Here is an 11,773-nt window from a genome sequence, read left to right on the forward strand (position 1 = left end):
ACAATTTACGCACTCACTCGCAATCGACGCGCCTTTCTTATCTGGCACTGTTTCCTTCTTCCGAAAAATTAGAGCCCATTCGATCCTTCTTCTCTCCTCTCCCAAATCCTAACGCAACTTCAAAAAACGGACCAACGAATTTTCTAGGGTTTCTTTCTGTTTGAAGCAGTCACTATTTTGTTGCTTTAAGCATTCATCGCTTTTTCATACATATATTTTTTTTTTTTGCGTTCAGATTCGTCATTTCGGCATTCTGAAATAAAAAATAGTGTTTTGCAATTTTCAGGTGATTGTTAGATTTTCTGGTAACCTTTCATGTTTTTCTGATTTTTAATCGGATTTTTGTGTAGAATCTGCTTCGGCAACGTTTTGCTGTACGTTTTTGACCATTGTTTTGAGTAGTAACGGACTCAATGTGATGAATTATGGTATTTTGCTGTTTCAAAATACTATATTGCCTCTGAATTGATCTATTTGGAAACTGATATGCAAAAGTGTTTTTTGCACAAACTGATTTTGTGAAGAAGATGGAATTAGGAGTTACCTTAACTGTAAAGCTTTTATTTTTAACTTAATTTTGGTTATAATTGGATTTATTCAGCGGGTTGTGCATGTTACATTGGCTCGTGCAGCCACTGGATTAAATGAACTTTAGTAGACTTCAGTATGCTAGGGGATATTTGAAATGAGCATGCTTGCAAGGCTAAAGCTTTTCCTGTGTAACTTCTTATTTTGCTTGTTTATAGTATCAAAATGTTACATTTTTTATCTTATTCGTATTCTTCTTTTTTGGGTGTATCGTACAATTTATTCGCTGGTTATCACCAGATAATTAGTTGACTGAAAACTGCTTTAGTTTTTCACTGTATCAAATGAATCCTTCACTATGATTTTCACTTCTGCAGTTTCTTGACCTTAATACACCAAACTTGCTGTTGTTTCCAGATCTTTCCAATCTTTAAAGGAAGGAAGCAGTGATGGCATGTCTTAATTAGTGAGGTTGTTAAAATATTTGGGGTCGGAGATGAAGCTAGCTGCTTTGTTGACTTCTGCTGGTGTCAATACTGCAGTGTGCGTAGTGCTGTTCTCCTTGTATTCGGTTTTAAGGAAACAACCGAGCTTTGTAAATGTTTACTTTGGCGCGAAGATTGCTCAAGTGCGAGCAAGACAACAGGATGCCTTTCGCTTTGATCGATTTGTTCCTTCTCCAAGTTGGATCCTTAAGGCATGGGAGACTTCTGATGAAGAAATATGTGCTACTGGGGGATTGGATGCAGTAGTATTTGTGCGGATGATTGTTTTCAGGTGAAATTGGAATTTTCAGCACTTTATTAGTTGTTAGATTTTCTAGTGTTCAAGAAAAGTCAATTTAACTTCTGATACTAATTTTAATGAATTAGTCTAAATTAGCTTCTACCCAATTTTCTCCCATTTCAAGTATTTTCATCATTTGCAGGGAAAATTTCACCAAGCATGTAATTTCTAGTAAAGGAACTTGCATATTTTTTAATGGACGATTAGTATATATGCATAATTCATTTTTCTGTATTGTCTAGTGGGAAGTTGCTTACCTATTGCAAAAATAGCAGTCAGGGCTTACTCTCATTGCCCTGTCATTATCCCCTTAGAAGGATGGATGATTGGATTTCATTGGGGAGCACCGTAAAGGAAAAATTAACAAAAATAAAAGGGAATCTGTGTTCTGGTCATTAATGATGGCTTAAACAACTGTAAGGATGGCCAAATATATATGTGCTATTTAAGTGATTTTGATTGTCTTTCCTGGTGATAGTGGACCTGTGTAGCTTGTGTAAAGTGAGTCATGCATTTGTGTGCTATTATGGGAATGTAGTGACCGAAGAAGCTTAGTTATACTTTTTGTGAATATATCGAATAGTACTACCTATAACAGTGTTGCACTTTTTGTCTCATTGCCTGTAGAAGTCATGATAAATGTTACTTATAAAAGAAAGTACGGTTAAACATTTATATCTCTGCTTAGTATTTTGTTGTTCAACTTCATTCTCTTGATAATTATTTTTACCTTGGCTTTTGTATCACTGCCAACAGTGTTTAAAGTTCATCTTGAAGAACCACCTTTCTGTTGCACTTTGTTATATCTATGAACCATTGCTCCATTGCAGTAGACTTACTCTCCTGCTGCTTATTGTGGGCAGTTTCCGAATATTCTCCATTGCAGCTATTGTATGCAATTTCCTTGTGCTCCCACTTAATTATTTTGGAAAAGAGATGCAACGTCACCAAATTCCAGCTGAGACATTGGAGGTATTCACTATTGTGAATGTTGAGGAAGGGTCAAGATGGTATGAAACGTGTACAAATTTGCTGATAATGATTTAAATGCAGTTGATTAATCTATTCTCTTATCAATGGACATACTTTAGATACATATCGCAAAAGGCTCTTTTACTCACATTTTGGAAATACAATGAGAACTATAAGCTTCTTGTTTATTGAAGTGTCTACAAGTCTGAAAATGCCTTGTTCTGTCTTCTTTTCATTTTTGAAACTTATTTAAGTAAATCCTGAAGTTAATCTTACTGAGAATAGAGAAAGTATTACTAAATAGATTGTGTTGTAAGTTGACCAGGGAAGCATATGTAGAAGGTAGTTTCCTGATTCTTTAATTTTATCTTATAGAAAAAGGTAGTTTTCTAATCTGTTGGTCCATTTTAATCCCGGCTCAGTTTTACCTACATTGCCTTTCATCTTCTTCAGGCTTTGGGCTCACTGCTTTGCGCTGTACCTCATATCGTGTTGTGCTTGTTTTCTTCTGTACCTTGTAAGAAATCGCTATTAATTTTCATTTTCTGCTTTTCTTTGAAAATGTATGTATTTCATACTTGATCCTTAGTAATATGCGATAGCATGTCGGTTCTTTTTTCATAAAAGGTCTTCACTTGCTTTTAGGAGTACAAAAGTATTTCAAGGATGAGGCTGGCTTACTTTACTTCATCTGTTTCCAACCCAAGTTACTTCACAGTTCTTGTTCGTGCCATCCCATGGTCACGAGAAGAATCGTACAGCGGAACAGTGACAAGATTCTTCACAAATTTCTATGCATCAAGTTATTTATCTCATCAAATCGTTTATCGATCTGGTTCTGTTCAGAAACTGGTGGTGGGTATTCACTCCTTTTTGGTAGACTCACTATGGAAATTTATCCCTTGCATCTATGGAAATCTTGATGTGGCTTTGAAGTTTCTCTTCTGTACCACATCTATTATCCTCTTCTGGTTCCAACTAAATATTAATATGAGTTGAAAATTTTCACTTTGTAAGGCCATAGTGGTGAGAAAATGGCTTCGAGTTTGTACCAGGTGCTATGTATTACTTTTCTGTAGATGTTTGTAAATAAGGATGAATATTTTAAAATTTTTCTTTTCTTGTAGCATCCTTGAGATGTTAAAGCTCAAAATGGTTTTGAAACTGCAGTTAATGATACGGAAAAACTTAACTGCAAAAAGAGTTAGTTTTTGATGCTGGCAATTTATCTTCCACATTGAAAACTAGTAATTCTCCTTAGAAATGTAGAGATAGTTTTCTTCATGGTAGACATAAGGTGCCTGAAGCCTCAGGAATATTATCTAATTTTTCTTCTTGAAAGCACTCTCTGCGATTATTGAAAGGGTCAAGGTTATTTAGTGTAATGCCAACTCCTATGAGTTTCCATGGCCCTAGTTTAAAAGAACTACTACTCGAGTAATCATATTTATGTGAACTAAATAAAGTAAATTATCTTGATCTTGATGAAGACTTCTGCTTGCACTAGTGGTTTGACATTATTCGTGCTCTTTATATATTTCTTCTGGTTGTTAATGTGCCACATGTTGCATGACTTCAGACTGATGCAGGGAAGATGTGCAAGATGCTGAAACTGACACCTAGGGAACTACATTGTGGATCAAGTTCCATGAGATGTGGCCTTTGTGGAACAACAGCATCATTTACTATGCTTCCCATGGAGGCGGAAACTGACAAAGGAAGAAGTGATTTTGATGGTTCAGATTTGAGGAAAAAGGTACTTAATTGATTCCTTTATTCTTGCAAATAAGCAGATCATATGATTGTCATGACTAACACTGATTGCTAGAAAAAGTCATAGCATCTTTAGAGAGGAAGTTTCAATATGCCATAGGTGGAACTTTACCTTCTTCGGATTATATATCTGGGTTCATTTGAGGCTTCAGATGTGCAGCACTATTAACTTCTTAGTTCTCATGCAGCTTGGTAAAAGTTACTTCAATGCACAGTTCTCGGTTTGCTTAATCTTCAAAGGGAAGAACAGTACTAAGTTACTTATCCTGAATTTAACTAGTAAAGAGATTAGAGTGTCATATACTAGAGATTGCTTCTTTGTGCTAGACTGTTTTGTCTTGAAGATTTTGAATTAGCTGCATATTTCGGTAGCCTAGCCAAAATAAGAGGTGAAATGAATATGCAAATTTTTCCTGCAGGAGTCTGCAGCTGCTTTAGTTTTTTTCAGGAATCGCTATGCTGCTTTGGTTGCTTCTCAGGGTCTTCAATCTCGAAATCCCATGTCATGGGTCACAGATCTTTCTCCAGAACCAGACGATATGTATTGGTCAAACATTTGTGTCCCATATAGACTTCTTTGGATCCGCAAAATAGCTATTCTTGTGGCCTCGATGGCTTTGGTGGCATTTTTCATTGTGCCTGTTTCATTAACACAAGGTCTTGTTCACCTCGATAAGCTTCAAAAGACATTTCCATTTCTTAGAGGAATTTTACAGAGGTAGTCCTGTCACTACCCATTTTGGTAAAATTTAGCCCTAATTTTCTATGTTTAAAGATTTTACCATAGCAAATCTATTTTTTCACAGAGTACAGGTATTGACCATTCGTACACACACATACACAAAAACACCTATGGGAAATAAATTCCGTTTCTTGACTCAAGGTTGACCTTTTAATTTCAAAATGATTTACCACCTTCCTCAGTCTTTGCACTGTTTTGTTTAGCTACTAACTTTGATGTGTCTTTTTCATTCTCTGTATTAACCTTGAGACTAGAGATCGAATTTATTCCTACAGGTTTGTTAAGTCTGAGCTATATCCATGGGCAACATGGCTATCCTTTTCCTTTTCTTTCTTGCAGGAAAGCAATGAGTCAGCTGGCTACGGGATATCTACCAAGTGTCGTGTTAATAATATTTATGTACATGGTTCCTCCAATAATGTTGTTATTTTCTACAATGGAAGGCTCTATCTCTCGTAGTGACAGGAAGAGGAGTGCTTGCATAAAAGTTTTATGCTTCTTCATCTGGAATGTTTTCTTTGGTAACATCCTCTCGGGGTCTGTGATCGAGAGGTTCTCTAAGTTTTTTAAGGATGTAAAAAACCTACTTGCAACAGCAGTGCCATCAACGGTAAGCTGCCTCCTTTATGTGTATGTGTGTGTTTACCTGCTTTCCCTTCGCTGTACCTTGTTCTCTCAATCCTCAAATACTAAATCGACAAATATTTGATTTTAGGAATTCATCATGTTTCTATAATGCTTCCTTAGAGATAGCAATAACGCTAATACTAGGTTTAAGTTTAGCCATTTTATTGGGTTGATGGACGCTAGAGCTAGTCTTCTTTAGTGTAGTTATTATTTATTAATGTCGTGGTAGGAGAAAGTCACTTCTCAGTTGCACCACACTTCATTCAAGATTAATGGGGTGAGAAGTTATTAGTCCTTTGTGGAAAATACATGTCCTATTTCCTAAATCATTAGATATGATAAAGGGCAGAAACTGCTATTAGTCCAACTTGTGAAGAGAATGTAAGAGGAATTAAAACAAAAACTGCAGAGCATAATGTGTCATCACTGCCTCTAAGCTGTCCAATTAGGAAATGGGAGACCCCGGAAAAACTATACCTACGTCCTCTTTTTCCCTTTTGTTTACATTTCCTTATTGAGTACTTTCCCTTCACAATGAAGTGGTCTATTTTTGATCTCCTAACCTTCACCTTGTGACTTGAAGAATTCACCAAGTGTGATGATTAATATATTTTTTTGCAGGCCACCTTTTTTATGACTTATGTTTTGACATCAGGCTGGGCAAGTCTATCATGTGAACTCATGCAACCATTTGGTCTACTCTGCAACTTATTCTATAGATTTGTTCTCAGAAACAAGGATGTCTCTACATACGGCACATTGACTTTTCCATACCATACAGAAGTTCCAAGGATCCTTCTATTTGGGCTTTTTGGCTTTGTGTATTCCACATTGTCTCCTTTGATACTGCCATTCTTGCTGGTTTATCTTTCCCTTGCCTACCTTGTATACCGTAATCAGGTAAGCATTCCCTTCTGAATTATCCCATTTAATCTGAATCTTCTTTTATTTGTCCAATTTGGATTTATTTTAACAGATGAAACGTATAGGTAGGATCTTAAAAAAAGGAAATCAAGATGTGTCTGGATTATGTAGGGGCAGGTTACTCAAGATACACGTTCTTGCCTTTATATTTTGAAAGTCTGCTTCTCTCTTCTAAATTGCTCATCTCTCTCATATTTCATTTGCGTGAAATTGATGAAAAGTGATACCTTTGGAGATGTTAGCAGCATTTGAATTGTGCTGTTGTAGCTGGATTGAATAAATTTGCCTAAAGTTTTTATGGTTGCACCAGACAATTATGTGCAGTTGGATAGAAAACTCAAAAAAATAAAAATAAACATGAGACCTTATAAATATGATTACCAAGTTATATCCACACAATCAAATTTGGTTCCAAAGTAGAATTACTTCTGGGCATTTAGTACCCCGGTTGTTTTGCTTTGGCCTTTCAGTATTTCGAGATGGTTATTCAACCTTGCCTTAGATCTACTTGAAATAAACATGCAAAAAATATCATGAACAGATTATGTAGTAGAAAGAAGCTTCATTGATTATCTTGGATTATTAGATCTAGTTCTGTGAGAACCGCCAATGTTCTTGGAATTCCGTGACGACACATTTGTGGTGTTTAAAGTGACGAAAGGATCCTACTTGGTTGTTAATGTGATAGTCATAACCAAGGATCTGTTCCTTTGACTGTTAGGAATCATAGATTCATGAGAAAAAATGTGTAAAATGGCTGCTTATACCAGACTTGCACTTGTTGAAATGAGTAAAGATAAAGAGGCAAGCATTTGGCTACACCTTTTGAAGGTTCGACCAACTCAAAAATTGGTGCTTGATGGATCTCAGAACCATAACAGTTTCTTATTCCCTAGTGGAATATTAAAGTGAGGGAAGTACAAAGGGCACAAGTTACATTTGATTTTTCAGGATTGCAAAAAGGAAATAAGTTTATATGACCTGAAGTGTAAATGATGTCTAAAAGGACTCTTCTACTAAAGAAAGTGAATGTTATCTTGAATGGTTAAAAAAAGAAAGGAAAGTCATCCAAGGAGGAGGCTTGGTTTTTTATTAACTTATTGTGCTATTTTTAGTATGATAACCTGAACATCTATGTGCTTATGTACACTTCAATAAGCTTTCCTTGGCATCCACACTTGTAGCCTGTGTTTGTGACACCAATTTACCAAAATTTTCAGATCCTCAATGTATATGTAACGAAATATCAAACTGGGGGAACCTATTGGCCTATTGTCCACAACACAACAATTTTCTCAATGGTGCTGATGCAAATTATAGCCATGGCAGTCTTTGGACTAAAAAAGTCTACAGTGGCATCAAGCTTTGTAATTCCCCTGATAATCTTGACACTCCTTTTCAATGAGTATTGCAGACAGAGGTTTCAACCATTATTCAAGCACATTCCTGCCCAGGTATATTTAATTGCTATGTTCGATTTACAAATATTTTCTGTTGTATGCCTCTTATCCCAGGTGTTCATTTCCGCAGATCCTCATTGAAATGGATCGGCAAGATGAGCAAACTGGGAAGATGAAAGAGATCCATCAAAAACTCACATCAGCTTATACTCAGTTCAAATCCAGTTCCCTCACGCTCGGTGATCCTGTTCCCCCAAATCATAACAACTGCAGGCTTGAAGACCTAGAAATTAATCCAGGTTCAAATTGCTAAATGACTATTATGCAACAATTGTTAAAATTTTTGAATGTCTTTCTAAAAATGTTCTTGACACCATGTTGGTTATAGGAAAAAGCCCTGTCCATCACCCTTCTTAATGGGTTCAACATACGTTGAAAATTGGAGAATCATAATCAAGTAGAGGAATTTCTGGGCATACATACAGCAACATTGCTAATAGAGATTGTTGTAACTATATTTTTGGAGGAAAAGGCATGATGATATCTTGAATAGGGACGTTTAGTATACTCAGGAGATGAATCTTAAAAACTCCTGGGGCTGCAAGATTTTGAGAAGTTATTTAGATTGTATTTTTTATTCTCTCCTTTCTGGATCTCTCTCCGCTTGTCTCACATAGAGATGGGAAGATGAACGTTATTGAGTTTTTGTACAGATGATAGTTCCATGAATGGTGAAAATCTTTTGTTAGAGTATGTTCTCACATGTATAGTTGAAACGCTTACAGGTTAATCTATATGTTCTCACATGTATAGTTGAAACGCTTACAGGTTAATCTATCAGAGGATTTTGGTTGTTCTAGCTTTTTGGCTACTGCCATATAATTTCCCAGCCGGAAAATAAGAAATAAAATGACAAAGTAACTGCTACTATAATACCGGAACTTTCATGGGAAAATCCTCTGTTTCTACGACCACTGATTATCTCTAGCACTAACACGCCGAAGCTAAATACATCTGATTTTATTGAGAAAACACCATGGACATGTAGCCACTGCATCACATATTAAAGAGAAGATAGAATTAGACAGACTATATCATTAGTAACATAAATGTATAGGGGTAGTGTTACATTTCTTACTGTGTCCCAACCACATGGTGTGTATTGGCACCAGTCTCATTCCCTACAATGCTTCTAGCTATGCCAAAATCTGAGATCTTGGGGTTCATGTTAGTATCTAGCAAAATATTACTTGCTTTGAGGTCTCTGTGGATAATTCTTAGCCGAGAATCTTGATGGAAATACAAAAGTCCTCTAGCAATTCCATTGATGATGTTGAAGCGCTTAGGCCAGTTAAGTATCGAGTTTTTCTTTTCATCTGTTAACAGGTTTGTTAGAACACTATAATAATATTGTAAGAAAGTGCAGCTAAAACATGATCAAACTATCAACTTTACTATGTGTACTAATTGAGTTTCATATGTTAAACGAGAGTAACCAGACCAAATATGATAAAATCTAGACTTTTGTTGGGCATGTATTCGTAGACCAGCATTTTTTCTTCTTCAACGCAGCAACCTATAAGCTTCACAAGATTTCGATGCTGAAGTTTGGCAATGCAATTAACTTCATTCTTGAACTCATTGACTCCTTGCGAGGAAGATTTTGAGAGCCTCTTTATAGCTATTCTTGTTCTCCCTCCAGGATTCCCTATGATACCATATCATAACCTGTAGCTGACTGATTATTGAGAGCTAAAGATGTTTTTACTGTGATATCATATAACAAACTCACAATGCTACCTTGTAAACAGATCCAAATCCACCTTGTCCGATCATGTTCTTGTCTGAAAACTTAGAGGTTGCTTTAGTTATTGTTGATAATGCAAAAAGTGGGAGGTCTAGATCATCTTTCAAAGTCAGCTTCATCTTCTTCTTCTTTTTCCAAATATACACCCCTATGGTCATGCCAACGACAGCCACTCCGCTCAACAGTGACAGACTCAGCACAAGTACTTTTGTTTTCTTCTTCGAGCCTGACAAAATAAATGGAGGGTAAATAAACTAAATAAACAGAGAAAAATGGTTTCCTTATAGTAACCAAAGCTCCCCTACTAGACATATACTATGTGAAACAAATAGCGAAGCAAACACAACTAAAGCTGAGAATTGGGAGGTTCAGTTCATTCAGCTAATACTCCATATTGACCAAATAGTAATGAATTTATTGCACAAGTTTAACTTACATAACTCAGAGGTAGCCATCCTTATGTAAATGCCCTGTCCTCCAGGTAATTCTTGAATGTCAGTTAAATAGCCATACCAAAGCAAACAGCCACTGCCACCATTGCGTATATCAAGATTTTAGTAAGCCATACAAAAGCCATTCTTTAAGCAAACTTGCTTAAAGAATACTGTATATCTGGAAGCTTTATACCAGAGTACTTGAGAAATCCATCTCCATTCTGGCAATTAAGGGGTGTCCTTCTAACACACCTGCCGGACCAGTTTGTCACTGACTAATTTCTTGGATCTTTCGGCACAAACTTGTCTAAGCAACTACACACAGGAGAAAGTATGATGTTGCAACTGCCATATCCACCACATGTTCCGTAATTGTCACAGGTATCTGCTGGTGAAGCCAGGTAAACGTGCCATTCATGTCTCTTCTTATCCCACGTCCAACGCTGAAGCATACCTTTACTGTTCAAGGTTAATTTGGATATAACAGAACTATCTAGGAGCGCGTAGCTGCAAAATGCTTTATTTTCATTAAAATCCAGAGTAAATGTATAAACTGGATTTTTTGTCAGTCCTGGTACACCACTCCAGTGGAGACCATTCCATGGTCCGCTGCTGACCAACTTAACTTTACCTTTCCTCACTAAATTTTCTAATCTTCTTCTTCTTCACAAAATTTTCCAGTGTGTTTTATAACTATTGAGTGGTTCGCAGTTCATTAGAGTTTTTTGTACCAATGCACTGGTGAGTTAAATCGTTCTATCCTGGGAGGATAATATTCCAGTACCTCGGATACTTGAGGGGAATAATTTCTTTAAGGACACACTATATATTAAGTGGGCTCGATTTATTCCGATTTTTTTTCCAGATATCATTTCGACATTCTGTTGCTGCTAACTTTCTGTTCTATTTTCTGTTTCAGAAAGTTTACTGTTTCATTATTCATTATAGTAATACAGATTGACTAACAATCTTAAGGAAATTATTTTTTATATTATAATCTGTATTCTCTTTTTGGAGATTAAAACCTGTGTGGTTTTCTACTCCTTCTGAAATTTTCTATTCTGATTTGAAGATATAAAAACTTCATCGGAGTATTAAAATTCAGAAACGATTTGAAGAATATAAAAACTTCATCGTTTTCTGTGAAACAGTATATAAAAACTTTAGTTTTTATTTATTAAACGTACTGTTTATCATTAATTACAATACTGTTTACTGTTCTATTTTTTGCCATTAATTGAACAATTATGTTGTTGACAGTGAGAAATAGCAAATCCTTCTGCGACTGTTGCGCCAGCGATGATAGCATCATCAAGCTGAACTGTTGTGCCACCGACCGAGAAACCGGAAAAATTTTCTGGAGCCAACTTCAAAGGATGACAGCAAAGGGTATTTTTCTGGCTTACCACGCTTGGTATGCAGAAGTTCACCAGTGAAGACCCTTCAGTGCCTACCACCGACATGCCAAACAATGAGAAGTTTATGATTGCTGAGGCGTGGAAATATGCAGACTTTCTTTGCAAAGGCTACATCCTAAGTGCTTTGGAGGATAACTTGTACAATGTCTACAGTATTATGAAAACTTTGAAAGAATTATGGGACGCACTTGAGAAGAAGTACAAGGCTGAAGATGCATGCTTGAAAAAGTTTATGGTTGCCAAGTTTCTAGACTATAAAATGATAGACAACAAGATTGTTGAAACCCAAGTTCAAGAGATTCAACTTATTTTTCACGACCTTATTGCTGAAGGTATGGTAGTGAATGAAGAATTTCAAGTGG

The 11,773-nt window shown here is 36.2% G+C and overlaps 1 protein-coding gene and 1 pseudogene across 1 annotated transcript; one reads left to right on the forward strand and one right to left on the reverse strand.

The window, feature by feature from the left end:
• The first annotated feature begins 53 nt into the window (after positions 1-53).
• Positions 54-8,500, forward strand: LOC107787371 (hyperosmolality-gated Ca2+ permeable channel 2.1-like). The gene is made up of 12 exons (XM_016608926.2): positions 54-286; positions 946-1,305; positions 2,178-2,324; positions 2,740-2,803; positions 2,932-3,141; positions 3,866-4,042; positions 4,479-4,777; positions 5,141-5,411; positions 6,050-6,328; positions 7,573-7,806; positions 7,883-8,051; positions 8,141-8,500. Exons 2-12 carry the CDS (start codon positions 1,025-1,027, stop codon positions 8,167-8,169), a joined length of 2,160 nt encoding a protein of 719 aa, XP_016464412.2. The 5' UTR covers positions 54-286; positions 946-1,024; the 3' UTR covers positions 8,170-8,500.
• A 120-nt stretch (positions 8,501-8,620) lies between these two features.
• LOC142167051 (G-type lectin S-receptor-like serine/threonine-protein kinase At4g27290) lies at positions 8,621-11,302 on the reverse strand (annotated as a pseudogene).
• Positions 11,303-11,773: the final 471 nt, after the last annotated feature.

This window comes from Nicotiana tabacum, chromosome 12, assembly GCF_000715075.1.
Source record: "Nicotiana tabacum cultivar K326 chromosome 12, ASM71507v2, whole genome shotgun sequence".
In the NCBI taxonomy this organism is placed as follows: Eukaryota; Viridiplantae; Streptophyta; class Magnoliopsida; order Solanales; family Solanaceae; genus Nicotiana; species Nicotiana tabacum.

Excerpts from the sequence above, each read along its gene's own strand:
- LOC107787371 (XM_016608926.2), top strand. The coding sequence starts at position 1,025 with ATGAAGCTAGCTGCTTTGTTGACTTCTGCTGGTGTCAATACTGCAGTG. Across the intron at positions 3,142-3,865 it reads GTTCTGTTCAGAAACTGGTG|ACTGATGCAGGGAAGATGTG; the intron begins GTGGGTATTCAC and ends GCATGACTTCAG. Across the intron at positions 7,807-7,882 it reads TCAAGCACATTCCTGCCCAG|ATCCTCATTGAAATGGATCG; the intron begins GTATATTTAATT and ends TCATTTCCGCAG.